The following is a 23,471-nucleotide window of genomic DNA, read 5'->3' as shown; positions in this document are numbered from 1 at the left end:
GGGGATTCTGGCTAAGACAGAGGGCTTCTAGAGTCCCAGGCAGTTCCTCTTAAAGCCTGCAAGCAGACTTACTCCTTCTGAGCTCCAGGGCTGGGACAGCCCCTCAAAAGGTACCAGGGACATTCAGGGAAGAAATGAACTGTCTGGCATCAGGGTGAGAGCTGGGGGGGGGGGGGGGGTGCGGCGACAGCTTTCTCCCAGACAGAAGTACTGGCAGAGGCCACTGTTCTTTTTCTGAGCCCTGCCTCCAACAAAGCCAGCAGGCAGGTGCCATATCTGAGTCTCCATCCACTTGGTTCACACTGTTCCCCCTCCCTAGTGATCCCCTGAGACCCTGCCTTACCCAACTTTTAGATAGATCCACCCAATTTGTTTCCAGTGGCTTTAACATAGGAATGGCCTATTTTGGCTCACACTTCAGACTTTCCTAAAACCTCTCAAACAAGCAGCATCTGGCTTCAGTGTACCCCATACCTCTCGCTAAATGGACACAGGCCCGAAATTAGCAGCAGCTGCCCTTGTTTCACACCTTGGCCTCTCCCAAGCATCTCCAAGGCCAAGACAAATAGCAGCCATCTTCAGATTGCTTTGTAGCCTATGCCAGGTGGCCCCAGACAGAACACAGGTAGCAGATGACCTTTGCCTGCACCTTCTGGGAGGCCCCAAGAGTCAACACAACCAGTGGATAGCTTCAGACCACATCAAAGCAACACTCAACTACCTCCACAAGTGACATACTTAAGGGGCAGACTCAGTAGGCACCAGACACCTGTTGAAATAAGTCCTGCTCCAAGTGGCAGGCCTCTATACAGCTGACCCTCTATAATGGTTGGTGGTCATAGCCAGTACTGCAGCCTGCCAGTATATCCCTCCCACTTACGTGCCAGCAGCAATTAAGACAACTACAACAGGAGGGCATATAGCCCACATGGTGGGGGTGGGGAGAGTGCACCTGGAGTGCCCAGCTTGGGTGATCAAGGAGGCTGTGCCACTGGACCCTATAGAACATCTACTATATAAGGCCATTCTATCAGGCCCAGGAGATGCTGGAGTTCTACTTAATTCACAGAAACGAACACAACAGGGAGGCCGCAAAATGAGGAAACAAAGACACGTGTCCCAAATGGAAAAAAAAAAAAAAAACCTCCAGAAAAAGAACTAAACAAAATGGAGACAAGCAAGCTACTGGATGCAGAGTTTAAAACACTGGTTATAAGGATGCTCAGTGATCTCAGTGAGAACTTCAATAAAGAGACAGGAAACATAAAAGTGGAGATAGAAACCATAAAAAAGAACCAGTCAGAAATGAAGAATACAATAACTGAAATGAAGAATGCATTACAGGGAATCAACAATTGAGCAGAAGAAGCTAAGACTCAAATCAGTGATTTGGAATATAAAGAAGCAAAAAACACCCAATCAAAACAGCAAAAAGAAAAAAATACAAAAAAAAAAAAGAAGCTGGTGTAAGGAACCTCTGGAACAACTTCAAGCATACCAACATTTGCATCATGGGGTGCCAGAAGGAGAAGAGAGAGAGCAAAGAATTGAAAACCTATTTGAAAAAAAAAGACAGAAAACTTCCCTAACCTGATGAAGAAAATACACATACAAGTCCAGGAAATGCAGAGTCCCAAACAAGATGAACTAAAGAGGCCCACACTTATACACTTCATAATTAAAATGCAAAAAGTTAAAGACAAAGAGAGAATCTTAAAAACAGCAAGAGAAAAGCAGTTAGTTACCTACAAGGGAACATCCATAAGACTGCCAGTTAATCTCTCAACAGAAACTTTGCAGGTCAGAAGGGATGAGCAAGGAATATTCAAAATGATGAAAAGCAAGGACCTACCACCAAGGTTATTCTATCCAGCAAAGCTATCATTTAGAATCAAAGGACATACAAAGAGCCACCCAGAAAAGAAAAAGCTAAAGGAGTTCATCACCACCAAATCAGTATTATAGGAAATGTTAAAATGTTTTCTTTAAGAAGAAGAGGGGGGAAAAGAGATAAAAAAATATGAACAATAAAATGGCAATAAATATATATTTATCAACAATTGAATCTAAAAAACAAAATAAATGAACTAGCAGAGCAGAAATAAACTCACAGATACAGAAGACATTTTGATGGTTGCCAGATGGGTGGGAGTTTGGGGGGAGTAGGTGAAAAAGGTAAAGGGATTAAGAAGTCCAATCAATTGTTACAGAAAAGTCATGGAGATGTAAAGTAAAACACAGGAAATATAATCAATAATATTCTAATAACTATGTATGGTGTCAGATGGGTACAAAATTTATTGGGGTAATCAGTAAGTTATATAATGTCTAATCACTGGGGTATACACCTAAAACTAATATAATACTGTATGTCAACTGCAGTTGAAAAGTAAAAAATCATTTAAATAAAAAAAGACACACACACACACACACACACACACACACAGTCAGCTGACAATATTAACCAAAATTAGATTTTATAATGTAAAGATTATATAAAATTTTACAAATTTTAATAAAAATAGAACATTGCTAGTTTTTAAAATAATTTTTGTATTATTTTAAGAGCCCTTTGCCTAAAATTCTACTCTCTACTTTTTAGTTTATCAGATTGTAACTGAAAGTTATTAGTGTTCACAAATGTCTTGCTAAGATCTTAAAGAAAGACATATTCTCAGCCATTTTACTTCTAGTTGTTTTCCCAAGACAAAAAAGGCATGTGTCCTACAAACAGTTGTACATAGCGGCTTTATCTGTAATTGCCCAAAACTGAAAACAACCCAAATTTCCATCAATCAGACAGCTAAACTACAGAACAATCATCATTCAAAACAGGTAAACACACTGTGGTACATCCATACAATGGAAAAACTAAGCAATTAAAAAAAATTGGTAAATGCAATAACACAGATGAATTTCAAATTATGCTGAGTGAAAGAAAATATAATAAATAGACAAACAAACAAACAAACAAACTTAAAGAAAAAGTTGGACTGGATATGCAGTTTCCAGCCTATGTTTTTTTGAGTCCTAGGGCTCAGGAGAGCTACTTCTCTCTGGGGCTGCATAGCTGGTAAGAACCCCAGGCCTCACTAACTGACCTTGCCTCAACCACACTCGTTTGGTTATTGCCCTCTACCTCTTTTAATTAACTTAGAATTCCCACAGTAGCATATGACTATTCTCCCTTTATTAAATATTTAAATATAAGGTAAAGTCTGACCACAATCCCCAATCCTAGTCTCCTCTCTCTGCCCAGAGACACAGTAGCTGAACTATGGATAGGCACTGGACCCAAAGGAAAACAACTGAGCCTAACCAGAATTCTAAGGCCTGAAGAGCAAAGGGGGAAGAAAAAGGCATTAAACAAGATTCTCACTCTTAGGTATTAAACTAAAACAGTGGCAGCTGTGAGTTGATAACATCTAAATAAACTTAAAGGTCATTTAAATTTGAGTTGAAGAAGACATGACAGTCAAGTGAATGTTGAAATTATATGGGGTAACCACCAAAAAACTTAGAAGGCTGCATACGGCCTATACAACACAGAGAACAGGGCAAACATACAAAAAACAGCAGAAACAGTTGAGAAGAAAGACAAAGAAACCAACACACTACTTAAATTTGCCTTAAGTCCACACTTGCAGTCCAGTTTTCAGGAAGACAAGTCATGCTGCATTTGTCACCTCTGGATTCCCATTTGATCCCTGTACTTGTTAACTAACTGCTGCATTCTCTCTTCTGAATCTGTTTGAGTGAGGTTCTGTTCTTTTCAATTAAAAAAAGTCTCTTCACCACATCTTCAATTAGAACCAGATCTATATCCTGTCATGCTTCAGCATCACACGATAAAGCCTTTATTCCTTTGACCTCTAGAATATATTCATCCCAATACCAATCTGTGCTTTTTCTCCCTAACACTGCTCTCCCTGACTAGCCATTCCCATTTTACCTTCTGGGACACTCATCAATACTTGAAACTGTCTTTCACATTTTAGCCATTCAAATAAGTGAATATTAGTATTTCACTATGGTTGCAACTTGCATTTCCTTGATGACTGATGTGGTTGAGTGCTTTGTCATGTGTATTGGCTATCTGGATAGCCTCTTTGTGAAATCTCTATTCTAACCTATTGATCGTTTTTGTTTTCCCTACCAGATTTTCTTATTGGTAGAAATTCTTTATATATTCTGGATATGATTCCTTTGTCAGCGAGAGAGATATATATGTATTCCAAATACCTTTTGTCAGTCTGTTGCTTGCCTTTTCACTCTCTTAATGATGTCTTCTTGGATAGCATTTCTTAATTTTAACAGTCTAAGTTGTTAATTTTGTTTATGGTGTATTTTATGTACTATTTAAGTAATCCTTCCGACCCTCGAGGTGTAATATAAGCATATGTTCCAAACATTTAGGATTTTTCTAGTTATCTTCCTTTTTTTTTTTTTTTTAAATACTCACCTGAGGGTATTTTTCCATTTATCTTCAGTCAGAGTAGGAGGGAGGGAGAGAGGGAGGGAAGGAGGGAAGGATGGAGGGAAGGACACATCAACTGGTTGCCTCCTACACAACTCCGACCAGGGCCAGGGACCAAACCGCAATCAAGGTACATGCCCTTGACCAGAATCAAACCCATGACTCTTTTGTCTGTGGGCCAACATTCTAACCACTGACCCAAAGTGGCCAGGGCTGTCTTCCTATTTTTTATTGCTAGCTTAATTCCATTGGGGCCAGAGAACATAATATGTAAAATTAATCCTTTGCAATATGTGAAACTAATTCTATGACCAATTTTGGTAAATGTTCTATGTATACATGAAATTAACATGAAATCTGTAGTTACTGAGTAAATGTTAATTGGATCAAGTTTATTAGAGTGAATCATGAGCAAGCATGTAAAACGTGTGTACATATGTACACAGACTGAGCATGTCTGTTTCATCTGCTATTGAAAGATGTTCAAATCTTCCAGAACTGTGGTCTTGTCTATTTCCCTTTCTAGGATTTTCCACTTTTTTGCAAGATCAAAAGGTTTTAAATATTTGACAATATAACACTGTAGAGTTATTTCATATAGGCAGAGATTTGTTCCCAGAGTTTCTCAGTTTTAGTACTAGTGTCATACTGTATGCTAGGAAACGCATTAATTTCAGTCCAGCTTCATATTGTTATAAACTAAGAGTTTTAGACAAGTATTTACATAAAATATCTTGCTATAGCTGATTACAGTCAATAAATTATTTTCAAAACCTGATCTCAGTGATTTTAAGACAGCAAATAGTTAAATGGTTTTAAACAAACTAATCCTTACCTGCTAAGGAAACAAAAATTGGAATTTTGGGTTTTCCAAATTTCACCCCTAAATTAGAGTGCTATGGATTGATACCAGCCCTCACTTGGAGTGAAGCTCAGCTTCAAATCCTCCCATTTCTGACTGGATTGAGATTATTTGGAATTACCAGTGCCCTAGCCCAGACACCTACTAGAAACAAAAGTACATCTTCCTTAGAGGAAGATAATGTCATTCTAGGACTCAATTAACACTAAAAAGAAATAACTCAGTTAGAAATAACCATTATTCAATTAGAAATAATCCAACACATAAGACCACACAACTAAAACCAAAGAGAAACAATACACAATAGAAACAGATTCACAGGACATATAAATTTAGATTTGTTGTATCTAACCATTTTATAACTAGGAAATATCCTGTACTAAGTAAACAGTTTTTGCCATAAATGTACCTTATTTGATATTAAAATAGCAGTATCAGCTTTCTGTTAAGGTTTGTGTATTCTTTTTCTATTCTCTTACATTTAACCCTTTTGTTCCTTATATTTATGGTATCTCAAGCACTCTGAACTTATTTTACTTGTATTATTAAACAATTATCACTGCAGTACTGTAGTGACAGTGTGCAAATAAAGTAAAATAAATTTGAGCCATATTTATAATCTACTATAAAGCTAATAAGAACAAGCACAAATAACTGAACAAAACTAGAATATATAAATGTAGTTAAACTCATACTGTCACAAGAATGACAACCTATTTATTTAAATTCTGGCATTTCTTAAAGACAAAACACAGGCAAGACTTTTATTTTTTTTAAATATGTTTTTATTGCCTTGGCAGGTTAGGCTCAGCAGTTAGCATCAGCCCACGGACCACAGAGTCCCAGGTTCAGTTCCCGCTAAGGGCACATTTGTCGGTTGCAGTTTGTCCCCAGCCCGGGTTGGGGTCATGTGAGTGGTGACCACTCAATGTGTCTCTCTCACATTAAAGTTTCTCTCTCTCTCCCTCCCATTCCATCCTAAGATAAAATGCAAAAATGTCCTCAGGTGAGGATAAAAAAGTACATACATACATATGTGTGTGTGTGTGTGTGTGTGTGTGTATGTATGTATGTTTTGATTGATTTTTTAGAAAGAGAGAAAGGAAAAGAGAGATAAAAACCTCGATGTGAGAGAGAAACATCAATCAGCTAGCTGCCTTCTGCACATCCCCTACTGGGGATCAAGCCCACAACTCGGACATGTGCACTGACTGGGAATCAAACCGGGACCTTTCAGTCCATGGGATGATGTTTAATCCACTGAGCCACACAGGCCAGGCAAGACTTTTTTTTTTTTATCCTCACCAGAGGACATTTTTCCATTTTTTGTTCAGATAGAGTGGGAGGGAGAGAGAGGAAGAGAGAGAGAGAGAAATATCGACGTGAAAGGGACACATCGAGTGGCTGCCACCTACATGACCAACCAGGGCCAGGGACAAACTGTAACCAAGGTACGCACCCTTAGCAGGAACCGAACCTGGGTCTCTCTGGACCACAGGCCGACGCTCTAACTGCTGAGCCAAACCAGCCAGGGCTAGACTTTTGTTTTTTAATTAAGACACATAGCAAGATGAGTTTCCAAACTGTTAAAAAAAAGCCATAGCTTTATTTAAGGCTTTTAAAGAAAATCTAATTACTTTAAAAGCACAATAATTTCCATGAACATGCAAATATGTTCATCAGTAACTAGAAATAAGCATTCACTTTTATATTTCCAGATATTACTATTCTAGACAAAAATCTATTAACTTTTTGAAATTGATAATTATAAATATATTTAAAGATAGTTTAAATATTTTTAAATTGATTTATATCAATGGCAAAATTATATCCCCCAATACACAAACAAGAACATTTATAGCTATTTAATTTGGTGCTTGAAAAAGAAATGTTCAGATATTGTATTGTATTGGTATTAAATGTCCTGATTTTTAGTCTTTATTCTTAGACAATACACACTGAAAATTTTGGAAATAAAAGGTTATCAGGTCTTCAACTTCCTCTCAAATGGTTCAGAAAAAAAATTATTCACAGACAGACTGGGGGGGTAGAAAGAGAAAAACACAAATGTGCAAAATAAGAACAAGAAATGTGGATAACAGAAATACAGAAGTTCCCTGCACTATTCTTGTATCTTTCCTGAAAGTTTGAAATTGTCTCACAATAAAAAGTTTTTAAAAATTATAAGTAAATGTTTCAAAGTAAAAAGAGCCACAACCACAGTTAGAAAACAATAAACTCAGAAGGCATACAATGGAATGATGTGATGAATGCTTACACAGACAGTCATGGATTTAAATTCTAATCAGAGAGAATGCGTAAGCTCCTGCACAGAATGAACAATGCATCAGAATCAGAGAATATGTGAGAGTCTTTCCTTACCATCATTTAAGATATAAATGATGCTTTGTTACAGGTAGATACTCTTGTTAAAAATCTGGATAGATTTTTCATTATACATTATTTCATTATGCTATGAAATTTAACATTGTAACTATAAAGTAAGTTTCATAATGTATCTCTGAGACACCAGCAGTCTAATCAGCAGTCTCCACAGTAAAAACAAAGACTGATTATGCTTCTCACATTTATATTTAGAGGCTAATACTGCATATTAATAATATTAATATGTTGATTATATAAATATTAATGTATTTTAACAGACTAATATACAGAGATCAGCAGCAAACAAATATTTTATCCTGCTTTAAATGCATATAATTCATATTATAGTTGGACAAAAATTATAATTAACAAAGGCAAATAATTGAGGTAGAAATATTTATGTGTAACAGTCTACCATTCTTGAAGGCATAGTTTTACTTTAAATAAAAGAACCAGGGAGATATCTGAAAGTTCTTAAGAGAGATTAAATCTTAAGTTTTCATTATAAGGAAAAAAAATGTGTTAACTATGTGTGGTGATAGTTAACTAAACTTATTGTGGTAGTCAGTTCACAATATATACATATATCAACTCATTATATTGTTTACTTTTTATCATTATTTTAGAGAATACTCCTTCTACTTACATAAAAAAAAAAGTTGTAAAATAGTATGATGTGTTCCACTGGCAGCAGACTCATACATTCTGTATTTACTGCATCTTTTGATTGCATCATTTTCTCTTGTGCTTGATTTAATCTCATGTTATTTTGTATAGTAATATGCTGTACAGGCTTATAGCAATAGGCTATATGATATAGCCTACGTGTATAATAGGCTATACCATCTAGGTTTGTGTAAGTACATGCTATGATGTTCACACAATAATGAAACTGTCTAACAACATGTCTCAGAATGTATCCCTATCTTGAAGCAGCACATGACTGTAGATATTATGTAACTCAACATAATAAAGACCATATACCTCAAAAAATTAAAAATGGAGCTGCCATTTGACCTAGTGATCCCACTTCTAGGAATATATCCTAAGAATCCTGAAACACCAATCAGAAAGAATATATGCACCCCATGTTCATAGCAGCACTATTTACAATAGCTAAGATCTGGAAACACCCCAAGTGCCAATAAGTAGATGCGTGGATAAGAAAAAAGCAGTGATATATTTACAAAATGAAATACTGTTCAACTGTAAAAAAGAAGGATCTCTTACTCTTTGAGACAGCACGAAGGGACCTGGAGAGTATTATGCTAAGCAAAATAAGCCAATCAGAGAAAGACAAGCATCACACAATCTCACTTATATGTGGAATCTAATAAACAAAATAAATCCAGAAACACAGAAGCATGGAACAGTTTAATGAATCTCAGAGCAAAGGGGGGAGGGTGGGAAGAAACTAACCAAAGAACTTATATGAATATATGCATAACCTATGGACACACAATAGTACAGTTAAGGCTGGGACTAGAAGGTGGGAGCCAGTTGCAGGGGAGAAATGGGGGGAAAATAGGGGTGGTGGTGGAACATCTGTAATACTTTCAACAATAAAAATAAATTTAAAAAATAAAGATCATATATGACAAGTCCATAGCTAACATCATACTCATCAAGGAAAACAGAAAAGCTTTTCCTCTAAGATCAGGATGCCCACTCTTGCCACTTTTATTTAACATTTACTAGAAGCTTTAGCTAGAGCAATTAGGCAAGAAAAAAGAAATAAAAGGCATCCAAATCTAAAGCGAAAAAGTAAACTGTCTCTGTTTAAAATAAGATGACATATATAGAAAACCCTAAAGAATGTTAGAACTAATAAACAAATTCAGTCAAGTTGCAGGATACAAAATCAATACACAAAAATCAGTTGTCCTTGATATACTAATAAACTTTCAGAAAGAGAGACTTAAAAGAAAATCCTATTAACAAGTGCATAAAGAACAAAATTCCTAGGAATAAATTTAACCAAAGAGGTAGAAGATCTATACACTGAAAAAAATAAGACATTGATGAAAGACCTAAAGAAGATACAAATAAATGAAAAGATGTTCTGTGCTCACAGATTAGAAAAATGTTGTTAAAATGTCCACATTGCCCAAACCAATGTACAGAGTCAATGAAATACCTATCAAAATTCCAGTAGCATTTTTCACAGAAATAGAACAACCAACCTTAAAATTTGTATAGAACCACAAAAGACCCCAAATACCCAAAGCAATCCTAAAAAGAACAAAGCTGTAGGCATCACACTTCCTGATTTCAAACTATATAACAAAGCTATAGTAATCAAAACACTACAGAACTGGCATAAAAACAGACAGCAAGGTCAATGGAACAGAATATAGTACAGAAATAAACCCACACATATATGGTCAATTTCTTTTCAACAAAGGAGTCAAGAATATACAATGAGGTAAGGACAGTCTCTTCAATAAATGGTAATGGGAAAACCTCATATCCATATGGTAAAAAATAAAACTGAACCCCTATTTTACACCATAAACAAAAATCAATTCAAAATCGATTAAAGACTTGAATGTAGGTCCTGAAACTATAAAAATACTAGACGAGAACAGAGGGTAAGTTCCTTGATGTTGGTATAATAATTTTTTGGATGTGACAGCAAAAGCAAACTGAAAAAATCAAAAACAAACAAGTGATTTACATAAAACTAAAAGCTTCTGAACAGCAAAGGAAACCATCAACAAAATGAAAAGGCAACCTATGGAATGGGGAAAAAAGTTTGCAAACCATACATCTGATAAGGGGTTAATATTCAAACTATACAAGGTACTCATACAACTCAATAATGACAAAAACAAACAAAAAAAAACCCCGCGATTAAAAAGTGGATGAAGGGCCCTGGCTACTTTGGATCAGAGGTTAGAGCATTGGCCTGCAGTCCAGAAAGACCCAGGTTTGGTTCCCGCTAAGGGCATGTACCTTGGTTGCAGTTTGTCCCGGGCCCTGGCTGGGTCGTGCAGGTGGCAACCACTCAATGTGTCCCTTTCACATAGATGTTTCTCTCTCTCTTCTTCTCTCTCCCTCCCACAAAAAAATCTAAAAAAAAAAAGTGGACAAAGGATCTGAATAGACATTTTTCCAAAGAGGACATACAAAATAGTCAAGAAGTACATGAAAAGGAGTTCATCAGTAATTATCAGGAGAAGGTAAATCGATACCATAAGGAGATATCACCTCACATTTGTTAACAATGTCTATTATCAAAAAGAGACAATAAATACTGGTGAGGATATAGAAAAAAGGGAACCCTAGTACACTGCTGGTAGGAATGTAAACTAGTACAGATACTATGAAAAATGGTACAGAGGTTCCTCAAAAAATTAAAAATAGAACTACCATATCATCTGTACAAAAGTAAATAGTCATGAGGATATAAAGTACAGCATAGGGAATATAGTCAATCATGTCACAATAACTATGTATGGTGCCAGGTGGGTACTTGAAATATCAAGGGGAATCACTGTCTAAAGTATATGATTGTCGGACTGCTATGCTGTACACGTGCAACTAATAAAAAAGTGTTGAATGCAAACTGTAGTTGAAAAATAAAATTAAAAAATAAAAGAAAGCAATAAAAAATGTTAGTAACCTCAAAGATCAATTAAAGTGAGACCAGAAGTTAGATCATGTAAAAGAAGAGAGCTTACCCTAGGATTTTTTTCAGTACCTAAGAATGAAAACCATACTTCACACTTTCTTAATCTTCTATTTCTATTAATGTTTATGAAACCTGGAACTGGAGGTTTAGTGGCATTATTTCCACATTGTAATATACTAATAAACATCTTTGTCCATGACCTTGGAATTTATAGTTCAGCAGGAAAGATTTATTGACTTATGCTTTGGAAGAAAAATGGGATTATTGCCTAAGTAGATTGTATACTAAGCACATGTACTTGCGAACCATTTATTTCAGTTAGTTTGAGCTGTAACTTATTTTAGATTTTCTTTCAAAAATAGAGAGGGTTCTTGTTAAATCTAGATTCCTTGGAGATCTTTGTTCTATTTTTAAGTCAACTATAAAGTAACTACTTTACCTTGAAATGTGCAAAAGGAATCAATAGGCCTACAAAACTGCTTTAAAAAAAAAAGTTTGAAATCATATATTTCCTGATAGCCTGAATATCAATGTATATGACTTTTCTGGGTTTCTTTCTTTCTTTGGTTTTGTTGGGGAAAAAAAATCTTAATGTAGTTAACAAAATTACTTAATCTGTTCTTTCACAAGCTCACAGGTTCTATTAATAAAATGTTGTTATGAAAAACAGAGCATTTTATAATTAAAAATGGTATTTTAAAATGTCATCTATTCATTGTCACTAACAGCAGCAAGAAAAACAGAATACATTTCAGAAATGAACACACTTCTTACAGCTTATAAACCTTTACAATACATTAATATAATTCAATCTTTGAGGGCTGTTAATTATTTTCATAAAAAAAGGACATGTCTCAGAACAAGACAAGGATGCCCACTTTCACCACTCTTATTTAACATAGTACTAGAAGTCTTAGCCACAGCAATCAGACAGGAAGAAAAAAATAAAAGGGATCCAAATTGGAAAGGAGAAAGTGAAATTGTCATTATTCGCAGATGGCATGATACTATATGTAAAAATCCCCAAAGACTCCATCAAAAATTTACTAGACTTAATAAATAAATTTTGCAAAGTAGCAGGATACAAAATTAACATCAAGGTATCGACAGCATTCTTATACACCAATGATGAACTCACAGAAGGAGAAACTGAAAAAAAACAATCCCACTTACCATCGCAGCAAAAAAATTAAGATGCCTAGGAATAAACTTAAACCAAAGAAATAAAGGATCTATTCGCAGAAAACTACAGGTCATTGAACAAAGAAATAGAGGAAGATATAAAAAAGTGGAAGCACATACCTTGTTCATGGATTGGAAAAATTAACATCATTAAAATGTCCATACTACCCAAAGCAATCTATAGATTCAATGCAATCCCCATCAAAATACCAACGACATACTTCACAGAACTAGAACAAATACTTCAAAAGTTCATATGGAACCAAAAAAGACCCCGAATAGCCACAACAATCTTGAAGAAGAAGAACAAAGTTGGAGGGATCACATTACCAGATTTCAGGTTATACTACAAAGCCACTGTAATCAAAACAGCCTGGCACTGGCACAAGAACAGGCATAAAGACCAGTGGAACAGAACAGAGAACCCAGAAATGGACCCAAGGCAAAATGCTCAATTAATATTTGACAAAGGTAGCAATTGCATACAGAGGAGTAAAGACAGCCTCTTTAATAAATGGTGCTGGGAAAATTGGACAGCTACATGCAAAAAAATGAAACTGGACCATCAACTTATACCATACACAAGAATAAACTCAAAATGGATAAAAGACTTAAATATGACTCATGAATCTATAAAAATCCTAGAAGAAAAATATACACAGCAGATTTTCACTGACACATCACCTAAGGCAATAGAAACAAAGGAGAAAATGAACACATGAGACTACATCAAACTCAAAACCTTCTGCACAGCGAAAGATACAATCATCAAAACGGAAAGGCTACCCACTGTATGGGAGAGCATAATTGCCAAGGATACATCCGATAAGGGGTTAATTTCCAATATATATAGAGTGCTCATACAGCTCAACAAAAGGAAGACAAAGAACCCAATTTAAAAATGGGCAGAGGAACTAAATAGACACCAAACAGGACATACAAATAGGTAAGAGACATATGAAGAAATGCTCAATATCACTAATCATCAGAGGGATACAAATTAAAAAAACAATGAGGTATCACCTCACACCTGTCACAAATCATCAAAAAACAAGTGTTGGCGAGGGTGTGGAGAAAAGGGGACTCTAGTACACTGCTGGTGGGAATGCAGACTGGTGCAGCCACTATGGAAAACAATATGGTGTTACCTCAAAAAATTAAAAATTGAATTTCCATTTGACCCAGAGATCCCACTTCTAGGAATATACCCTAAGAAGCCTGAAACACCCATCAGAAAGAATATATGTACCCCCATGTTTGTAGCAGCACTATTTACAATAGCTAATATCTGGAAACAGCCCAAATGTCCATCAGTAGACCAATGGATAAAAAAGCTGTGGTACAGCCCTGGCCAGTTTGGCTCAGTGGTTGGAGCGTTAGCCTGCAGTCCAGAGAGACCCAGGTTTGTTTCCCACTAAGGGCGCACGTACCTCGGTTGCAGTTTGTCCCCAGCCCTGGCTGGTCATGCGGGTGGCAACCACTCAATGTGTCCCTTTCATATCGATGTTTCTCTCTCTCTCTCTCTCTCTCTCTCTCTCTCTCTCTCTCTCTCTCTCTCTCTCTCTCCTTCCCTCCCTCCCACTCTATCTGAACAAAAAATGGCAAAATGTCGCCGGGTGAGGATTTAAAAAAAAAAAAAAGCTGTGGTACATATACACAATGGAGTACTATGCCTCTGTAAGAAAGATAGATCTCTTATCCTTTGAGACTACATGGAGGGACCTGGAAAGTATTATCCTAAGTGAAACAAGCCAAACAGAGAAAGACAAGTATCATATGATCTCACTTATTTGTGGAATATAATGAACATAACAGTCTGAGGAATGGGGCAGTCCCAGAGACGTGGAAGTGGGGTACAGACTGACAATCCCCAGAAGAGGGGGTGGTGGGGGAGAGATAAACCACAGAATTTATATGCATGTGTGCATGAACAATGGACAGGGACAACAAAACGGGACAGGGCAGGGAGGTTGGGGAAGGGGGGAAAAACATCTGTAACAAAAATAAATAAATTTAAAAAAAAAAGGACATGTCTCAATTAATCAGCAATGAATTTTAATTTCAGTCAGTAGCTCCCATTTAGTTCAGCATTAGTCACCCTGGCCAGGTGGCTCAGTTGGTTGAAGCATTATCCCATACACCAAAAGGTGGAGGATTTGATTCCTAGTCAGGGCATATACCTAGGTTACGGGTTGATCCTTGGTCAGCGCATGCAGAGGAGGCAACCAATCAATGTTTCTGTCTCTTTCTCTTTCTCTCTAAAATCAATAAAAAATATCCTCAAGGGAGGTTTAAAAATAGAAATAAACAATGAGTACCTGTCAGTTTTCCATATGGCTGGTTTGTTCCCCACAATATGTTCATTGTTTCCACTCCAATTCCCACATCTTCTCCAATTACCAGAAGATACCCATTCTTTTTTTTTTTTTTATTTTTTTTTTCTTTATTGATTTGAGAGAGAGAGGAAGGGAGAGGGAAAGAGAGATAGAAACATTGATGAGACAAAACATCGAATGGTCGTCTCCTGTAAGCCCCTCACTGAGGATTGGGCCTATAACCTGGGCATGTGCCCTGACTGGGAATTGAACCAGCAACCTGCTGGTGCATGAGTAGATGCTCAACCAGTGAGCAACAACAGGCGGGCCAGAACATACCCATTCTAAATATGCCTTAAAACTTTCAATTTTCCATTATAATAATCACAAAACACTTCTGCCAGCACCATTTTAAGAACACTTTGAGAAACACAAAAACAATACCATATTGCACCCATATTTTGAGTTGGCTCGGGGCAGCTAACTTTATTTCAATTGTAAATTGCATTGGAAGGGGAGAAAAGAAAGGAAGAAAGGTGGTGGGGGGGAGAAAGGAAGAAAAGAAACTTAAAAGTTATTTAAATCCAATTCAGTTGGGAAGGCACTACATACATAGAATAAAAATTTAAGGATTTTTCTCTGCTCTATACATACTTCAAATCTTAATTTTTAAAGCAAATTTGCCTTTCTGTTATATATTAGAGAAAATATGACTTCAGATATTTCAAATAAAGACTAAAGGAAATTAAAATTTTGTTTTCCTAGGAAACAGAGTATAGTATTCTTTCAAAATTGCTGTTCGTAAAATAATTATCTCTTTCAAAAACACTGGAATTATATCTTACATAATTTTGATCAACTAAGTGAAGAAGCACTCAAAAACATTCATTTTTATTTTACTGTATACCAAAATATTGAGTAAATGTTCAAATTTCTGAAATCTGAAATATAACAAAATTAGCCATCCCTCTACAAAGTGTTATGCTCCTTTTCATGGTGGATAACAAAAGACAGTAAAAGAGACATTTTCTATAAAAAAGAAAAGAAAGCCCTGGCCAGTTTGGCTAAGCGGTTAAAGCGTTGGCCTGCGATCCAGAGAGACCCGGGTTCGGTTCCTGCTAAGGGCGCTTACCTCAGTTGCAGTTTGTCCCCGGCCCTGGTTGGTTCATGTGGGTGGCAACCACCCAATGTGTCCCTTTCACATCGATGTTTCTCTCTCTCTCTCTCTCTCTCTCCCTCCCACTCTACCTGAACAAAATATCTAAAAAAAAAAATCAAGCTCTATGGTACCATCTTTTAGTTGGTTCAGGTTTTCTTATAATTCTTTCTTACATTATATGAAACAATTTGTGCCCTGGTCAGTTTGGCTCAGTGTTTAGAGTGTCAGCCTGCAGACCAGAGAGTCCTGGGTTTGGTTCCCGCTAACGGCACGTACCTCGGTTGTGGTTCAGCCCTTGCCCCAGTTGGGGTCATGTGGGTGGCAACCAGTCGATGTGTCTCTCTCACATCAATGTTTCTCTCTCTCTCTTCCCCCCATCTCTCTCCTGCTCTATCTGAAGATAAATGCAACAATATCCTCAGATGAGCTTATCTTATTCTCATACTTCCATATTAAAATATTAGCATATATTATATATTAAAATATAATACATATTAATGAAATACTTAAAAATAATTTTGTATAACACTCAGGTTCTGATAAAAATTCTAAAAATAAAGGCCTTTTGAATAACAAACTCCATGTTCTCAACACCTTATGATAGAGTTCCTAAAGTGAGGAGCCTCACTATCAGCAGCAGCATCTGGCCACTTGCTAGAAATGCAAATTCTCAGGCCACACTTCAAACTGACTAAACTGGAAATGAGGGTAGGATGAAGAATTTGTGTTTCAACAAGCCCCCTAAATGATTCTGATAGAAGCTAACCTGTGGAAACCATGGTCTTAAGAGAACTATGAAAAAGATCCACAGATAACACTGAACTACACACTGAATAGATAGACCAGCAGTTCACAACCTAACTTCACTTTGGGATCACTGGGGAGTTTTAAAAATGCCTAGTTTCAGTCCAATATCTGATTTTATTGTTCTGGGAGGTGAGTAAAGCGTGGGCACTGGGATTTATAAAGACTCCCAAGTGACTCTAAAACACTGCCAAGGTTGAGAGCCACTGACCTAGAAGATTACTTTTTCAAAAGCTGGAGTTCAGCCCTGGCTGGTTTGGCTCAGCGGTTGGAGTGTCGGCCTGCGGACCAGAGTCCCGGGTTTGGTTCCCGCTAGCAGCACATACAAAAAAAACCCCAAAAACCTGGAGTTCACTACGAGTCTTAGATTAAGCAAAGTCTGTAAATGAGACATGAAAAGTCAGCCTTCAAAACCAAGATACCTATAAAATCCCATTGCAAAAATAAAGAACTGGTTCACTTCCAGTATTAAATTTCTCTCTTTCAAGGCTATGAAAGATGTTTATTATTATTTAGAGTAAAGCTGGGTTTTTTGTGTTGTTTTTTTTAATCCTCACCTGAGGATATGTTCATTGATTTTTAGAGAGAGAGGAAGGGACAAAAGGGGGGGATGGAGAGGGAGAGAGAGAGAAACATCACTGGTGAGAAAGAAACATCGATCAGGCCTGGGTGGTGGGGCTCAATGGCTGAGCATCAACCCATGCACCAAGAGGTTGCCGGTTTGATTTCTGGTCAGGGTACATACCCAGATTGTGAGCCAAATCCCTACTGGGGGGCATGCAGGAGGCAGCCAATCGATGTTCTCTCTCATCAATGTTTTTACTTCTATCTCCCTCTCTCTTCCTCTCTAAAATCAATTTTTAAAAAATTAAAAAAAGAAACATTGATCAGTTGCCTCCTCTATAGGGGTGGGGGTGGGGGGACTGAGACATCGAACCCACAACCTAGGTATGTGCCCTGACTGGTAATCAAACTTACAACCTTTCTGATGCATGGGACAACATTCCAACCAACTGAGCCACCTGTCTGGGGATAGAGTAGAGTTGTTTTAATAATTTATTAAATACACCCTTTGCATTTCTAGTTGTTATGGGAAGATTGAAAAAAAAGACACGCTGGTCTTTGCTCTTATAGACCACAAAAATACTTAGGTATATTTCATAATAACTAATAAAGTATAAATGCAAAATTTGAAGTATGACTGAATGCAGTGTCGGTGGAGGAAGAAATCACATCTAATCATAGTAATAGTTAAGACTGTCAAAATAGGGTAGAACTTTGGTTTTTAAGGATGAATTAGATATAAATTATATATAAAACATGTAGGTGGCAGATCTGATGGGAGAACAGACACATAGGTGTATATGTGGTTCTTTTTAGGAGGAACTAATAATATGTAATATAAAAGAACTTTTCTGAGTGGTTCCTCATCTGAGCCACATGACACCGTAAACAACTTGACTATTTTCTCAATTTTCCCAAGGATGGTCTATAACTGGTACCATGCTTGAAGCATAGGACAGAAACAGGAAAGAAGTCAATTTATTACATACAATGGATGACCTGGGGCACTAATTGGTTCTCACACTTATCATGACTCAAGGAAGGCTTGTTAAAACACAGACGGATGAGCTCTACCACTACAGTGTGACTCTGATGTAGGTCCCAAGAATGTGTATGTCTAACAAGTTCCCAAGGGCAGCGGATACAACTGGTGCAGGGATAACACCTTGAAAACAGTTCACCAAACCTTTCATTTCAAAATTAGTCTGTGTTGGTCCTGGCTGGGTAGCTTAGTTGGTAACAGCATCATCCCAATATGTCAGGATTGTGGGTTCGATCTCTAATCAGGGCACATATAAGAAGCAACCAATGAATGCATCAATAAGTGGAACAATAAACTGATGTCTCTCCCCCCTGCCCCGATTCTTCTCTCTCAAATCAACAAATATTTTTAAAAATTAGTCTGTGTTATTAAATTTGAGTAATCTCTTGGTCAACTAGACCAAATGTTTAATGAAATATTTTCAACAATAGTATGTCAGCAATATATTTTCCAAGTCCTTTCATTTCTGAGGATATTTTTGTTTTATAGTTATACTAAATGATAACTTGATTTGATAGAAATTTCTTGGGTCTGAATTACTTTATTTCACAACTTCATCAATCCACTGTCTTCTGGCACTTAATACAACAAAGTCTGAAACCAGAATGATTTATGTTCTTTTGTACATAATCTGAATTCACTAACCTCCCCTTCATTCCCACTCCTTGGCCTGAACACTTGCAGTTGTTTTTTTGTTCTGGTTTTTCCTTAAATCTTATAATTTTAAAAAACTTCACTGAGCTTTTATCTAAGTATGCAACTCTTTTCACTGATTTAATCTGAAATACTGTGCCCTTTATTGCGTTTTTAGTTTTTAATTAAAGAAAATCATTTTTAATTATATCTGACTATCATTTCTGTTCCAACTATTTGATTTACTTTCCATGGAATATTTATCAATCCTTTGTTGGGTTTCCAGTATCTTTCACATTCATTACCTAAAAAATGTTCATTCTCATCATTTTTACCTTTATCCTTTTTGTCCTCCAGAGACATGTTATTATTTGTCTTATTAAATAAATATCAAATTTGACTCCTTCTAATCTATTGCTTTCAAAGTGGTATGTCAGTTCTGCTACTGCATTTTAATTTCCAGTCATCCTTCCTGGTTCACCTTTTCAACCTATTAACCTTTCATCTGAACTTGTTGTCTCCTTATGGGTTGTTTTTCCTATTTTATTGGGGCCACATCTTTCTACATGTTAGGAAGTATCCCCAATGTTTTTTGTTTTCATTTTTTTCTTGGTTCCTTCCACATTCATAGAACAGCTCTACCTTCAATGCTTCAGATTATTTTTCTTCCCCTTGTTCTGCAGTATTTTTTTAGGGAGCTCTTATCTTCCCTATGTTAACACTTCCTTGTCAAAAAAAAAAAAAAAAACCCACACACACACAACACAATTAACTCATGCTCAGTACCTGTCACCAAGCAGAGACTCATAGATTGCCCTTGAGCCTGCTTCCTAACCAGAGCTGCTAGTGGAATCCCCTCCCAAAATGACGTGCAAGTTTTAAGGAATTCCCAGTGCCCAACCGGCTTTATCTAGCACCATTCGATAGAAAAAGAGGAGGACTTCTTATATTCCCAATGTCTAAATCTCTGAAACACTGGAACGGGTGAAAGTTTAAATTCTACCCTTTGGCCTTCTACTATCTACCTAAATCCTACCTTTTCCTGCCATGAAGGCTCATTCTGACCTCTCATTTCTTTAAAGGTCTGTCTTTGTTATAGTCAGTACCATACAATTTACCACTTGTCCAATCCAACTCCATATCAAATTTAAGACCAGTGACGTTTAAGACTTCTTTGTAATAGCACAGACTCAAAATAAATATTTTCAACAGACAGAAATGCAGTTTCAGAGAACTTCATAAAATAGCCAAACATTTTCACTAAGGTGAGGTTTTGTGCAACAGATACAGTCTAGGCAACCACATCCCCTCTATTCACCTAACATTAAGAACATTTTCTTTTGGGTGGAGACAGTCTAAAAGTGCTATAAGTAAATATTATATCTGAAACTTGCAGGGCTCTAAAATCCAAACACAATTTTGTTTCAATGAGTTTTACTGTATTATATTCATCACTTAATTCCTGGTTTGCTTTCAATTTGTTGTTCCACTTACTTATGCATTCATTGGTTGCTTCTTGTATGTGCCCTGACCAGAATTCGAACCCACAACCTTCACGTATCAGGACAACACTCTAACCAACTGACCTACCTAGCCACGGCCTACTTCTATTTAATAATAGCCCTGGCTGGTTTGGCTCAGCAGTTGGAGCGTCGGCCTGCGGTACAGAGAGACCCGGGTTCGGTTCCCGCTAAGGGCACGTACCTCAGTTGCAATTTGTCTCCGGCCCTGGTCGGTTGTGTGGGTGGCAGCCACTCGATGTGTCCCTTCACGTCGATGTTTCTCTCTCTCTCTCTCTTCCTCTCTCTCCCTCCCGCTCTATCTGAACAAAAAATGGAAAAATGTCCTCGGGTGAGGATAAAAAAAAATAATAATAATAATAAACTTATTTTTAATATAACTCACATAGTAACGATGAAAGTAAAACAGTCTACTTACCCCACCCATTGTAATTCCATGAATAAATGCAATATACGGTTTCTGGCAAGAAGCTAAAAGAAAAAGAGCTATAATTAACTGCAATGTTTAAAATACTCTTTAACCGCCACTCTCGCCCCCCAATATCACATTACATGAATTTTGAGTATTTTCCCTAGGAAAATTTTACAAAAAATCCCAAGGTAGGCTAAATGTATGGCTTGTAAAATGTTCTTCTTAAAACGACAATCCATAAACAATCCTAATCATCTGTTCATTATCATTTAAAAACTTAATACTCCAATTTGGAACAAATGGAAACCTTGTTTAATTCAGCTATTGAGAAATATGATTAACAAATGCCTTATAAGCCACTGGTGTTTTTATACACAGTTGTATTTTAAAGAACATAACTTTTTTCCATATATCTCAAGTATACATGGATACAAAGAGAAGTGTAACATAAAGAAAAAAGCATGGACTGGAAGTTAGGTATAAATATACATACTTACGTGTGTATATGTATATACACACGTTATATGCATAACATATGTGTATATCATATATTATACATAGATAAGTTGCCTCATCTACTACATGACAAGAATTAATATATGGCCTCAGAAGATCAGCTCAAAAATTTTGTAAACTTTTACTCTGTCCCTCCCCACCCCCCTTTGTGAGGGGGAATTGTTCACAACAACAAAAATGTAAATCACTGAGCTTCTGTTACAGTTTGTTGCCTATATTATTTCCTTACCAAAGGTCAATATAAAACTGCAGTTTTGATCCATCTAGCAATTCTATAAATATTCCCAATTTGCCAAATAGGCCACCAAAGCACAAATCTAATTTCACATTCACAAGGACTTCGATAGCCCTTGATTTTGAACTATAATTCCCCAGAAACTATGGAAATTTATCTACTGATTAAAATGGAGATACATACACACATACCATTTCAGTTATAAATATATGTATTTCAGATATAAAATATTAGAAGCTAATTGATGTAGAACACAAAGCCAGAACTTGTCAAACTCCTTATTGATTAAAATATCATTACAATGTACAGAGATATACCTTGAAGGCTTTCTCTCTGTACATTAACATTTTACCATACTCTTTTCAAACTACTTAAAGCTTTGTTTTTTCCATTTCCTTTTATTTAGCATAGTACTACACCATCTAAACATACTTATTTAGACTTACATTACTTACAATTAAATAAAATTTTAACTTCAGTTTCTTGGTAACACTAGCCTCATTTCAAGTGCCCATTAGCCACATGTGGTTAGTAGATATCACACTGGACAGCACAGATATAGAATATTTTCATCACTGCAGAAAGTCCTAATGGACAGTGGTGGTATAAATTTTTAGAATGAAGAAAACATTATAAGTAAACTTGGAATGTTCTATTTTAGGCTTAAAGAAGTGAGAAATGTCCATTCAATTTGGCTCACTGAGCTAAAGTGGGAAACAGCCTCTTTCCCGCACTCCTACTTCAAACATACAGAAATTCTAGGAAAAAAAAATATATTTAAAATGCATATCCAAGTTCAAAGCCAAACAAGGGAAATCCCCAGATGCCGGAAATAAATAAGAAACTCAAATCAGTAATTGACTGGAATGTACAGCCAAAGATTATGAGTGAGTGTGTATTTGTTTTCAGTTGGGAAGAAATTCTGGGCCACATATCTTATTCAATGAACTACCCACACAAATTTCAGGAAGAGCTATTCAATTTGTAAAACTAGAAATGACTAGAAAAACTATCTGCTAACCCAGCAACTCAATTAAGTGCCTGCCAGGAGAAGAGAGAAAAGTCAGAGAAAGTAGATGCTCAAGCACTGGATAACCACCACCACCACCACAACTAAACCAACAACCCTAACAAATCTGGAATAGAAGTAATACCTGTAATTTGATTTTAAAAAAAGTATCTACAAAAGGATTACACTAAAGAATAAGCCCTGGCCGGTTTGGCTCAGCAGTTGGAGTGTCAGTCTACGGACCAGAGAGTTCTGGGCTCGGTTCCTGCTAGGAGCACGTACCAAAAACTAAATAAATAAAATATTGCCCAGATGGTGTGGCTCAGTGATTTAGTGTTGACCCAAGCATCAAGAGGTTGCCAGTTCAATTCCCGGTCAGGGCACATGCCCAGGTTGTGGACCTGATCCCCACTGGGGGGCGTGCAGGAAGTGGCCAACCGATGTTCTCTCTCATTGATGTTTTTTTTTTTAATCCTCACTGAGGACATTTTCTCAAATATCCTCAGTTAGAGTGGGAAGGGGCAGAGAGAGAGAGAAACATTGATGTGAGAGGGAAACATCGAATGGCTGCCTCCCGCATTACCCAGACCAGGGCTGGGGACGAGCCCTCAGCTGGAATTGAACCTGTGACTCCTTGGTCCTACGTTCAACCAGAGCCAAACCGGCCAGGGCACTCTTATCGATGTTTCTCTCTCCCTCTCCCTCTCCCTCTCTCTCTAATA

The 23,471-nt window shown here is 36.8% G+C and overlaps 1 protein-coding gene across 4 annotated transcripts in view; it reads right to left on the bottom strand.

Annotated features, from left to right (window-relative positions):
- HIBCH (3-hydroxyisobutyryl-CoA hydrolase) overlaps nt 1-23,471 on the bottom strand; it is a 156,252-nt gene that overhangs the window by 45,335 nt on the left and 87,446 nt on the right. For all 4 annotated transcript variants that reach the window (XM_036253436.1, XM_036253435.1, XM_036253438.1 and 1 more), the window contains exon 6: nt 20,996-21,048. In XM_036253436.1, coding sequence (XP_036109329.1) covers nt 20,996-21,048 — 53 coding nt within the window. The remainder of the gene's footprint in view (nt 1-20,995; nt 21,049-23,471) is intronic.

This window comes from Molossus molossus, unplaced genomic scaffold (genome assembly GCF_014108415.1).
Source record: "Molossus molossus isolate mMolMol1 unplaced genomic scaffold, mMolMol1.p scaffold_m16_p_11, whole genome shotgun sequence".
NCBI classification, from domain to species: domain Eukaryota; kingdom Metazoa; phylum Chordata; class Mammalia; order Chiroptera; family Molossidae; genus Molossus; species Molossus molossus.
Note: the sequence above shows the minus strand (reverse complement) of the source record. Positions and strands in the feature narration are given on the sequence as shown.